General features: G+C 33.6%; 1 protein-coding gene across 1 annotated transcript in view; it reads left to right on the top strand.

The window, feature by feature from the left end:
- The window catches only part of LOC114344277 (two pore potassium channel protein sup-9), a 166,045-nt gene that overhangs the window by 30,742 nt on the left and 123,162 nt on the right, over positions 1 to 12,141 (top strand). Inside the window, exons 6-7 of the mRNA XM_050655385.1 lie at positions 270 to 436; positions 1,137 to 8,011. Coding sequence (XP_050511342.1) covers positions 270 to 436; positions 1,137 to 1,269 — 300 coding nt within the window. The 3' untranslated portion in view covers positions 1,270 to 8,011. The remainder of the gene's footprint in view (positions 1 to 269; positions 437 to 1,136; positions 8,012 to 12,141) is intronic.

Here is a 12,141-nt window from a genome sequence, read left to right as displayed (position 1 = left end):
AACCTGATGCATATTCATATCATCGAGCGATGCTGGGAATTTATTCCACTAAAACATCAACAGTTTACCCGTCTTAATCACCACCATTTTGTACTCTGCAGCCTAGTAAAGCGTGAAATCAGATAAAAATAGACGGTTTCGTTTTGATTCGATTCGAGTCTCTTGCCATGCCCTGACATGTGTTTTTAGGTTTACTTGTTATCAAATAGGCTTTGCAAGAAGAGTGAAGCCATTTTTTTTATTAACACTATTTTTTTATTCTTTTACAGGCATTAGCGGGAGCAGTTAGGTTAGAAGGAGACGTAATAACAGCTAACGGTTCCATATTAAGTGGTCAATTAGGACATCATTGTACAGAAACCACGTCCTTAGATATTGATGATACCTCTGTGTGTTCTTGTCCATGTGGATGTATACCAACTAATACGAGACATAGGTAATTCAAAAAAAATTTTTCTTTAAATAACAACACAAATGCTTAGGCATTAAATACAAATATAAAAAACTAAGAAAACCTATCAACGAAGATAAAAATCATATCATTCACTCTGTTGTGGATGTTCCTTTCCTCCATGATAAGACGAGAACCAAAACTTATATATTGGTTAATTATAAAAGGTGCCGATCAATTCATTTTTGTCAAAGCAAGGTGTAGTTCGATGTTGAAGAAATATTTTAGACTGCCAATTAATTATTTTCGCGAGATTTTAAGCGAGTGGAGTCTTTATACGATCTTTTATGACATTATAGTTTTGTAAATTCAAAAGCAATTAAATATTTTATGACCGGCTATGAGAAAAAACCTTTTAGTGAAAATAGAATAATAAAAAATTCAGGTGTGTACAGAAAAGATTAAGTTCAAATTTTTTTTATACCGATAACTTAGATTTAATGACGCCTAGATTTGGCGCCATAAATATAGTGTAAATAATGCAAAGAAATATAGTAGATAGGCCTACTCTGTATTATTAATAAAGGAATATGTTAGACCCGTAACACATTCTGTCGAAAATTACACAGAGATTTTATTTCTTAGATTGTTATAAATTTTCTAAAATGTAAAGTTTTATCAAGTTTGTAAAGAAATTCATGCATAGCAAGATCTCATTGTAGTAATTAATACTTTTTGTTACTAGGTTTACAGTCCGGAGATCACCGACACAAATCAGACATCTTCTTCCCGTTCTGCCGATGCATGAGCTCCACCTTCCCCAGGGGTCAATTTTGCCCCCACCAGCAATATTTCCAAATCACAGGGCTTCGATTTGATCGCCTAAACGGGCTATCAGCCTATGCTAATCAATGTGATAAAATAACTGAATTAAAATCGATTAAATTGATCTAGCTAGTGATTGGTACTAACCATGCAATAGTGGTTGGTATATCATCGACAAGCGAAGCCGTTGACCCGAATTTAGGAAATAAATCAGAAGCCTCTAAATTTATATCCTACAGAAACACGCCTTAATATTTATGGTGCGAATGCCAGTACGGGTCTATTTAGTACTCTTTCAATCCTTGGCATCTATACAATAATTGCAAAACATATTTCGACAAAAGCTTTGCCAAATTTGACAATTATTTGCTGTTCAACGTTAACTCTGAAAATATATTTAAGAAAGCTTTGGAAGACACCTCGGATGGTATAATAATAAGCGGGCTATGTGTAAATAACCTGCGATACACTGATGACACGGTAATTTTGGCAGATAATGCTGAAGCACTGCAACCCTAATGGACCGAGTAACAACAACCTGTAGATAAGTTGGAATGAAATTGAATACAAAGAAGACAAAGCGATGATCATCATCAAGCACCAAAACAGAAGGGTGAAGGTCAATGTCGACGAAACAGATCTGGAAAGAATAACAAGAATAACGTACCTTGGAAGTAAACTTGATGAAACTTGGAACTACTCGCTAGAGATAACAACACGTCTGGAAAGGCACGTACCTACAGTGTTTTACAAAATGCAAAAAGTTCTATGTAACGGGCAGCTGGATATCTCATTGAGAACTAGATTACTTAAATGCTATGTGTTCTCCACCTTGCTCTATAATGTCGAAGCCTGGACAATGACAGAAGCAACACAAAAGAATCCAAGCATTCGAACTCTGGTGCTACCGTAAAATGCTCAGAATATCCTACATGAGCCATACGACAAATGCGGAAGTTTTGCGGAGGATGAACAAGGAAAGTGAGCTTATGCTTATAATAAGAGAACGGAAAATACAATATTTTGGACATATCCTAAGAAATCAAAATCATGAACTACTCCAACTTATAATCGAAGGCGAAATCAATAGCAAAAGGGGACCAGGAAGAAGACGCATCTCTTGGCTTAAAAACTTACGACAATGGACGAATATGACCTCCATAGAACTATTCAGGGCGGCTGCAAATATAATTAAATGGGCAAATTAAATATCCGTACTTAAGAATAAGGTACCGTAAGAAGAAGATCAATAGGTTCTTACATGTTTCGACATAATCCTGCCCCGTCAGAGATCTGGGTAGATACAAATTCATAAGCATACAGGTCAACGATTTTACCTAATTGAAGTGGGAAATTTCAATAGATATTCGTTGACCAGTCTACTTATGAAATATGTAGGAAAGAGTTTAATGAATTGTGATTTTGACCATCAAGGCGGTGGCAAAGCTTTTGGTGAATTCCTTCATTCTCATATATATTTATATTAAGTAATGTGATTGTCCCGTTTATAAAATATGATAAATCCCGACTTTTACTGACAAATTCAATTACGGTACTATCTGACACAAAATATAATGTTTTGCGTTAATTTCCACGCATTCATAACCCAAAAAAATATTGACAATCGCTGATTTCACGTCAAAACCAAGGAATGAAAGAACTGAATATTGCACCTTGTATAATCATTAACATTACGAGAAAATTTATTTATGTTATCTGTAAAAATGTACATATATTCAAAACCAGATAGAGCTATTTTACTAGATATCGTTATAAATACATTTTGATTTTAATAAAAACAAGTTGACTTCAACGTGAATACAATTTTAAGCTTCTTCTATAATATAGATACCAGTAAAAGCTTCTCTATTTTATTCTATTCTATTTCTATCTTCATCTGATGTACTGCTGCTATAAATATTTGCTTGGTATGGTAATACAACAATTAAACCAGTCTCACAAATTACAGAGCCATTATATATTTTTTTGTGACATACTGTATTTTCCTTAGAATTTTACCAATTATATGGTACACGTGCCTATATCTTGGTCTTATCTTTACACGGGAAGTATATATGTTTTATTTCTATTGTTAATTTTTGCCATCATTGTCTCATGTGCTTCCTCACTGCTGAATTTTGGAGACCAGTATCATTTGTATCTGTATGACAGCGTTTAAAGAATTATACCATCTTTTATCTGTTCATTCCGATGGAGTAGGGTTCAATAATACTTATCAAAGTATTACTTTATTTGAACAGTAGTTTTTCATACCAGAAAGTAGTCATTGTTTTTGAAAACTCCACATATAGCAATTCTCACAGCATTGTAACTTGTAAACTCGTTATCCGTTTATTGAATATTGCTTCTAAGTCGTATAGATTTAGTTCCATTATCACTGAGACGTCAAACCTTCCATCAGACTTATTCAGTTTTGGGTGTAATGGGCCCTCAAATAGGTCAGTTTTCTAGTGCATATGGTAGCATTGGCACCAATAGAGCAATAGACATTGGAGCTATTGAAACATCATTGGGCATGCACAGATACAACAGGGATTTGAACAATCCAAAGCCAACTTCTGTTTTAGATCTTATTGGTGATACAAAAATGGAGGTCAAGGGAAAGGAGAGATTCAAAAGAGAGAAATGACAACCAACAACAAAACATACAGCCCATTGGTCGATCTCAACAAAATAATGACCAATACAGTTACCAACATCATGCTGGATATTCAAACCAACATAATGAAGGATACCAACAGCATCCCAAGGTAATTGGTTGAATAATAGAGGTTAAATGAGGATGAGAGGTCGAGTACGGGGCCTAGGCTACATAAACAACATTGATGCTGGTAAAAATAAATCCAGAAACACCTTTAAATTTGACAATGATTATGATTTCATTTGCGCAGCTTATTGCTTATTAAAAAGGCAATACACATACAGCATCATACTCGAAATATTAAAATAAATTTATAGCAAATAAGTCAACGAATACAACAAAAACGAAACACATGTATATGAATGCTAATGTATACTGTTTGTAAATTGCAGACTGCTACAATATCAAGACGTTTAATAAATAAACATATCTATAAGTAAAATGGAATATTATTTATTAGAATTTGGAAAAGCGTGGCAGTCATACTTTTCACTTTTTACTAGCTGTTCTTTATTTCCAGTATCTAGCAAACACTCTTAACACTCAACATTCAAAAAACGATTGTTAAAGGTCCTTCCTACTTTCAAAATATTTATTGAATTTTAAATATATATTTTCTTCTTTTTATACTACTTTGGTTGTGTATTTCTAACTACATCATATTTTACGTCTCTACGAGAAAAAAAACTAATGGTGTGATAGTAAGCCAGACTTACGATTAAATACTGCTTTAGTAAATATGTGGCGTTTTTCTGTAGTGACACAAAAAGTGCAAATATTTATAAGGTCATTATTTATAAAAAAAATACAAAGCCAAATAGGAAATCAAAATAAAAAATAACTTTAAATAAATGGCTAACACTTAATTGTTTTAAAGGCTGTTTTAATTGACATATTAAAAGCAAAAATGAAAACAATATACGAGATAATTCTTCTAGAACTATTTAACTGGCATTTTAGTTTTGTATGTAATATTCGTTGAGAATACGAAGATAAAGTGAAAAAGTATACCTGGTCCTTCGAGCCGGATTTGAAACTGCGACCTATGGACAGATGAAAGAAAGGTGAAAAATTTTAGTGGTATATGCATAGAAATCTACAATTGATATGTCCGACCATATATTTTAGATCCAAACATTGGAAAATATCTAAGTACCTCTGATTCCATCTCAAGTCATCTCTGTAAATTTTGATTTGAAATTTTGATAAAAACAGATGATAAAGTTTAGAATTTGACAACGACAACGAGTTTACTCACGTGGCAGTTATTTTAGAAGAGGAATATGCTATTCAGGGAAAGATCTCTGAGAATATACCGAATAGTACTAGGAGTAACTACCACATATGCATGCGATACGTGAGTGCCCAATAATGCTGAGAATAAGAAGTTTTTTGGGATGACTAAAGAGTCAGATATGATAAGTATATGAGAAGTATACGATATATGTCAAAACATAATAATAACGTAGCTGAGGCATACTCAAAGAGTGGCAGCGGAAAGAATGCCAAATATGATTTTATGTTGGAGGCTGATATGTAAGAGAGGAAGACAGAGAACAAGATGTTTAGAACAGGTTGAGTGTCAATTAAAAGAAATCGTGTCTTAGAATGAAGTACAAGACAGAAAAAGATGGGGAGGCATTCTCAAAAATGTTAATGAAAAAGTAATTTCAAATGATACATATATGTAACTGTTTGCCCTAGCTTTATAAGGCCTATTGTGGACTGTAGATAAATCTATGTGGACACTAAAAATACTAGAAAAAAAGTTTTAGAGCACACAACGTTCGCGTTGTTTTTTTAAATAATTGATTTTATTTTTAGTACGTTTTCACTTTCTCATAAAGTGAAATACGTAAGATGATCGTGACAGATCTTGTAAAGATTTTCCTAAATCAGTGTAGTTTAATAAAAAAAATTATGGCTATTTGCGAGTCGATTTGTCGCTGTAAATCGAATTCGGACGAAATAGATCAAACATTACATTATTTGATATCCTTAAATAATGCACCTTATAAACATTTGCGAGACATACAATCTTATGAATATTTTTTTAAGTATTGTACAATAATTCAAAATCATTGAAGTTCTTTTCAAATTTATTGCGAGATCAGACATCAATACTCGTATTTCCATTTTAAACGCAAAAATCAGTGTTGATACTAAATAAATGCTTCTTTAAATTATCTTTCTTCCATTTTTACAAAAACTTTGCTCAAAAGCTTTGTTCCCAGAAATAATTCCAAAAGGAGACAGAACCACTCTTACTAATGCAATCTTAGAATCCACCATAAGAATCAAGATGTGTGAAGAAAGAGCAGGTGAGAGAAAGAGAGATCAGCTGAGAGAAAATGGGATATTTGAAAATATATAAATGCTTCATGAGTGACTATTAAAAAATAATTTCACCATGGAATTTTTCTTTGAAAAAATGAAGATTTTTTCGAAAAAAAAACACGAATATTTCGAAAAATTTTGAATTTTCTGTTCTAAACTTTTGAAAATAATATCAAAAATAGTGAGAAAACGTAAACTAGAATGGCTCGGTCATCTAGAAAGAATGCAGGAGGGCAGAAAAGTCAAGAAAATTGGTTGGAGAGCACCTGAGCGCAAAAAAGAGAGGAAGACTAAGAAGGAAATGGAGAGATGCAGTAATGGAAGACGTCAGTGAGTTGGGAATCAGAGATTGGAAGCAGATAGCTAAGAACAGAAAACGATGGAAATTATCCATCCAGCAATTGGCGTAAAAGGCCTGTTAACGCTATATACACATACAAACTTTTGAAAATTTTGATAATTAAAACATATTAAAGTATATTTTCACCAGGTTTCATCAAAATTGAATAACTTCTACAGAAATGAAAAATAAAAAACGAAAACATCGAAAAAACACGATTTTCTTTGTGTTTATTTTTAGTTTATTACGAAATTGACAAAAAAAAAAAGAATTCATTATGCTTAAATAACAAGTACAGAAACAAAACAAATGGTAATATTTAAGAATCTATCAACAATAGCTTTGAAAAGAACTACCATTTTGTAAATGAGAATCGATTTTAAATCGACTCGGTGAAATTTTGGGAACAAATTAAAAATATTTTAGTCAATCTGGTGACTTAGGATCTCCATCATTTCAACTGACCATCTCTCGTCTCTCTTAATATCTATTCTTAAATTTAGTGATTTCCGCTGTCTCTAGCATTCGAAAAGTATTTAAAATTGGTTGCCAAATTACTACAAATATAAAATCCATCTTGCAGATTTCATTAATTGGTTTGCAGAGCAAACTTTATGAAAAAAAAAAAAACACAATATAGTTGAATATTACTAAACGATAATACGAAAATATTAATAGTATACTATTATTAAAAACTACTACAGATTATCAATGACAAACAATTTGCTGGTAAATGGTAAAAAAATATATCCTCTTCTTTACTCCTTCAAAATAGGTACAATTTCTAAGTTTTTTCTTTCAAAAAGTATTTAACGCGCAAGTTTCAGATTCTTTCACCTCAGTCTCACTATTTAAATGACTCATTGTCTTTATAGTCAATTATTTCTTCCATTATTTCTTGAACGCCAAAACCTAGGATTTTGATCAAAATTTCACCGACACACAGCTACCCATCCAACAACTCCGGATGGGAGATGGCAGCTATCGCTCATGGCGGCGAAGTCCCGGCAAAACATCTCTTCATTACAGAGTACCTTTGCTCCGCTCTCTTCTTAAATACACTCTTGGCGCTCTAGTGGGGTTGCGCTGGTATCGAAGCGCGTACGGTTCTCTTGTTGACAGATATCGTTATAAAGTGGGAAAGAGACTTTTAGTCAGAGAAAAATTTTAACTTATAATGAACTAGAACAATTCCTGCCTAAAAAGAAAGAAACAAAAAACTAACCCATAGATAGGCGCGGATCTAGAAATTCTTAATAGGGGGGCCAGACTTACCTCAAATGATTATTATATTTTCCGGATTTAGCCATACGACTCACACTTATTCTAAGGATAAAATACACTATATAATCCCAGATACCTACGGTATCAAAAGGATTGATAGACAATTCACGACTATTAATCTCACTGGTCGTTCTTTACCATAACGATTAACCTTTCTACCATCAATGGGTAGGTACGCATGGATTACCTAGTAAAATACAAATTTTCATATCTTTTTTGTATTCTAAATTTGAAACGCGACTTTTCATGAGATAAGGTTTATACCCAGTGTAATGTATTTGCATTTTAAAATATAATTTTTGTTATTTTTTTTAATTGAGAAAAATATTTCCGTTGTTTATGGTTCCACCGGTACCCAAACAAATGCGCCTGCAGATTAATTTTCAGAGAAGGGTGTTTTATTAGATTTTATGGCTTCTTTCAATTCTTTGGAAGCGGTTGTCGTGTAATTTAGTGTTGTACTGATGGCTTAAAGTTTAGAGTTAACAGAAAAAAATAATAAATAATAAAAAATAAAAAATTACTAATAAAATAGACTAAATACAATGGGGGGTCCATGGACCCGTTGACCCCCCCCCCTGTATCCGCGCCTGCAAATAGATGATATATTAAGTATCAGCATTACAAAGCTAAGATGGATTTTATATTTACAATGTTATATTGTTTTCAAATGTGCTTCCTTGTATGTCTTCGACTGCCCGATAATATTTTATTCCAATTTAAATGAAACCGACTGATTTCATATTTGCCAAAAACATGTTTCTTTACTACTTGTATATACATTTACTGTTACAATGTTCTTGCAGTCAGTCTATAGAAAACAGATTAGATGAACACCGAATGTTCTCGCCAAATATTTCTGTGATAGTTTTGTTCTTTTTTACTAATATCTATGTAATTATACATATAACTGTAATATTAAAAACCTAGAGAACATGCTATATAAAGATAAAAATTATGTACCTATATAAACAATTATTAATACATAACGTAATAATACATTACACGGTTCTAGGAAAGTTGGTCGAGACCACTTCGTCGACGGAAAATTAGTCGACAACATTTGGTCGACAAACAGTTGGTCGAATGCACAATTCATCGAATGTACAATTCGTCGACGAATATTTGATCGAATGGATTTTTCGTCGACAAACTATTTATCTTTAGGATAAAGGGATTAATGGTGACAAACGACGGATTATTGGTTTTTATTTTGTTAACTGTAATATTGTATTATACATATCTGAATTTATTTTTTTTGGGGTTTTATTAATTTTTTTTCTAAATCTTAATTATTTTTAAATTTAATGAAAAAATTGACTGCGCTGGGAGAGTAGACAGCAAATATAAACCGATATTTTAATTAGTGATGTTATACCGTTCTTCTTTTTGGTGTCGGCGCACTTGCGAACGGAGCATTTCCGGACAAGTCAAATTTGGGGCACTTGCGGACAAGACGAAATATGCGAGATATTGAGGTAAATAAATTGTTAGGGAATCGAGGCATTTCCGTACAATGTTTTCGACTGCAATAATCAGTCAATATCAATGAAAAAATAAAGGAATTCTGAGAATAAACTTCCCTTCACACTTTATCCATTTTAAAATAATTTTTTTGATATGGTACATTGGTACATATGGTTTATACAAACTAACTTTATATATTGGCGTGTTTCCGCCATGTATTATTGCCTTTGGGTCTTTGTCGACGAAAAATTCATTCGATCAAATGTTCGTCGACGAATTGTCCATTCGATGAATTGTGCATTCGACCAACTGTTTGTCGACCAAATGTTGTCGACTAATTTTCCGTCGACGAAGTGTTCTCGACCAACTTTCCGACACCGATAATGGTTAACAATATTTTTCTTCTTCTTAAGTGATATCTCCGCGACGGATGTCAGTCATAGCTATTTGAATTATAACTTCCATTTTATAAAACAAAGTCAAGAAATCGTAGCACATAGCAAATTAAACTTTTAGCTCCCACTTCAAATCTCTTGTGTAGGGCATTCTTCTCATTTTGTTGAAATTTGCTCTAATCTTTTCTATTCTGATTTAGGTTATCTGAAGGTAATAATTTGTTGAGTTGATCATTTTCCAAGATATGCATATTGGTCTTGGTCTACGCATTCGACATTGGTTGCTTGTATGAGAAGATACTCGTTATTGCTTTAAGTTTCGATATTCTGATATATTTTATCTGCTTGACGTTCATTGTTAGACCGTATTCTTTTCCATACTATGTAGTACTTCTATACTTTTCCAACTCCATATTCTGTTCACCACTCTCTGATGGTCTTCATTATTTTCGGATAAGATGACAGTATTATTCGCATATTTAATGCTGTTAGTGGGAACTCCATTTACCTTTATTCCAGCTGTTTTCACTGTGTCCACCCTCAAGAGCTTTTTACGAGATCTTTTCCGAGTAGGCATTTAAAATATTGGCGACAGTACGTATCCCTGTCTCACCTCACGTCAAATTCCAATTTCTTCTGACAACTGTTTGGTACTTTTACTCGCTGCTTATAGTAATTCGATATGATCCTGAGGTCATTATAGTCTATCTTCTTTGATTTCAGGACATTCATTAATTTTTCATGTCGAACTTTATCTTCTTCTTCTTCTTTTTATATAGACATTACTCTGTCTGTTTTTCAATGTGCCTCCAGTAAGTTGTCATTCCATCTTTTTCGTGGTCTTCCCACTGATCGTCTTCCTATTGGGGAACCGTCTCTCGCCGTCCTTACTACTCTATTTGTTGTCATTCGGCTTATGTGGTCGTTCCATTCTACTCTTCTGCTTTTCACCCAGTTATTAATGTTGTCCACCTTGCATCTCCTTCGTATATCTGCACTTCTAGCTCTATCCTACAGCGTCTTACCATCGATTTTTCGCAATGTTTTCATCTCTGCTGTTTCTAGCATTCTTTTTGTCCTTTCTGTATCAGGTCGTGTTTCTGCCGCGTATGTCATTATTGGTCTGATGAATGTTTTGTAAATTCTGCCTTTCACTTCTTTTCCGATGTTTTTATTTCTCCATATTGTTTCATTCAGGCAACCTGCGGCTCTGTTTGCTTTATTCACCTGATCTTCCACTTCTGTTTCGAGCTTTCCGTAGCTGCATAGTGTGATGCCTAGATATTTAAACTCCATGACTTGTTCTATTATTTGACCCTCCAGCTCTAATTTACACCTTATTAGATCTCCTGTTATAACCATGCATTTAGTCTTCTTTGGGGAAATTAACATGTTAAATTTTCTAGCGGTTATATTAAATTCGTGCAGCATACGTTGTAAATTATCTTCACTTTGAGAGATTAGTATTGCGTCATCTGCATAGCAGATTATTTTAAGTTGTTTTTCTCCCATTTGGTATCCTTTTTTTGTTCTTACTTTTTTTATTATTTCGTCCATGATCAGGTTAAACAACAGAGGACTCAGGGAATCTCCCTGTCTTATCCCATTGCCAGCTTCAATTGGGTCAGTTAGTTCTTCATCTCGAACTTTATCGCATGCTTTATTGTAGTCAACAAAACACGCATACATATCTTGATTGACGTCTAGGCACCTTTGTTTTGGTATATTAAGTGAAAAAGATCTTCACGCGTCCCAGGCTTTTGCGAAACCCAAATTATGGAATAGCCTTGTACCGTACACATGACCGTACTATGTGTTTCAGCCCTCCTCTTTCATCATCGAACAGTTAATCGATATACTATGCCCAGCGTTGTACTTTCTCTTCCGGCTGTGTTACAGTAATCCCGTGTCTATCCAGAAGTGCACCCGTAAGATTCTGTTTTCTTAGACCTGCCATTTCTTTGACTTTCTTGTGTAGATTAAATATAACGTATCTTTTTTGAAGGTACTCGATTTCTTTGCATTTCTCTTCAAAGTGTTTTTCTTTTGCTTGCTTTATCATTTTCCTTATCTCGCGGTTATTATTCCTGTATTTATTGTTATCCAGCTGTTTCACCTTCACGAGCTCAAGAACTTTTTTTTTTTTCGAAATCTCCTCCGAGTAGGCATTAAAAATAATTGGCGACAATACGCATCCCTGTCTCACCCTACGTCTAATTTCAATTTCCTCTGGAAGCTGTTCGTTAATACGTACTTTTGCTTGCTGCTTATAGTATAAATTCGATATGATCCTGAGGTCATAGACGGCCGGAGTGTGACGTCACGGCCAACTGCGGCTATATTCAGTGTTATGGTGCTTTCCAAACAAAGATTGTAAACACGTTGAAAAGTAAGGTTTTACCAAATCTCAAGACTTTTTAATTAGTATAAAATCTAAAAG

The sequence above is a fragment of the Diabrotica virgifera genome, chromosome 7 (genome assembly GCF_917563875.1).
Source record: "Diabrotica virgifera virgifera chromosome 7, PGI_DIABVI_V3a".
Lineage (NCBI taxonomy): Eukaryota > Metazoa > Arthropoda > Insecta > Coleoptera > Chrysomelidae > Diabrotica > Diabrotica virgifera.
This window is presented reverse-complemented; position numbering and strand designations above follow the sequence as displayed.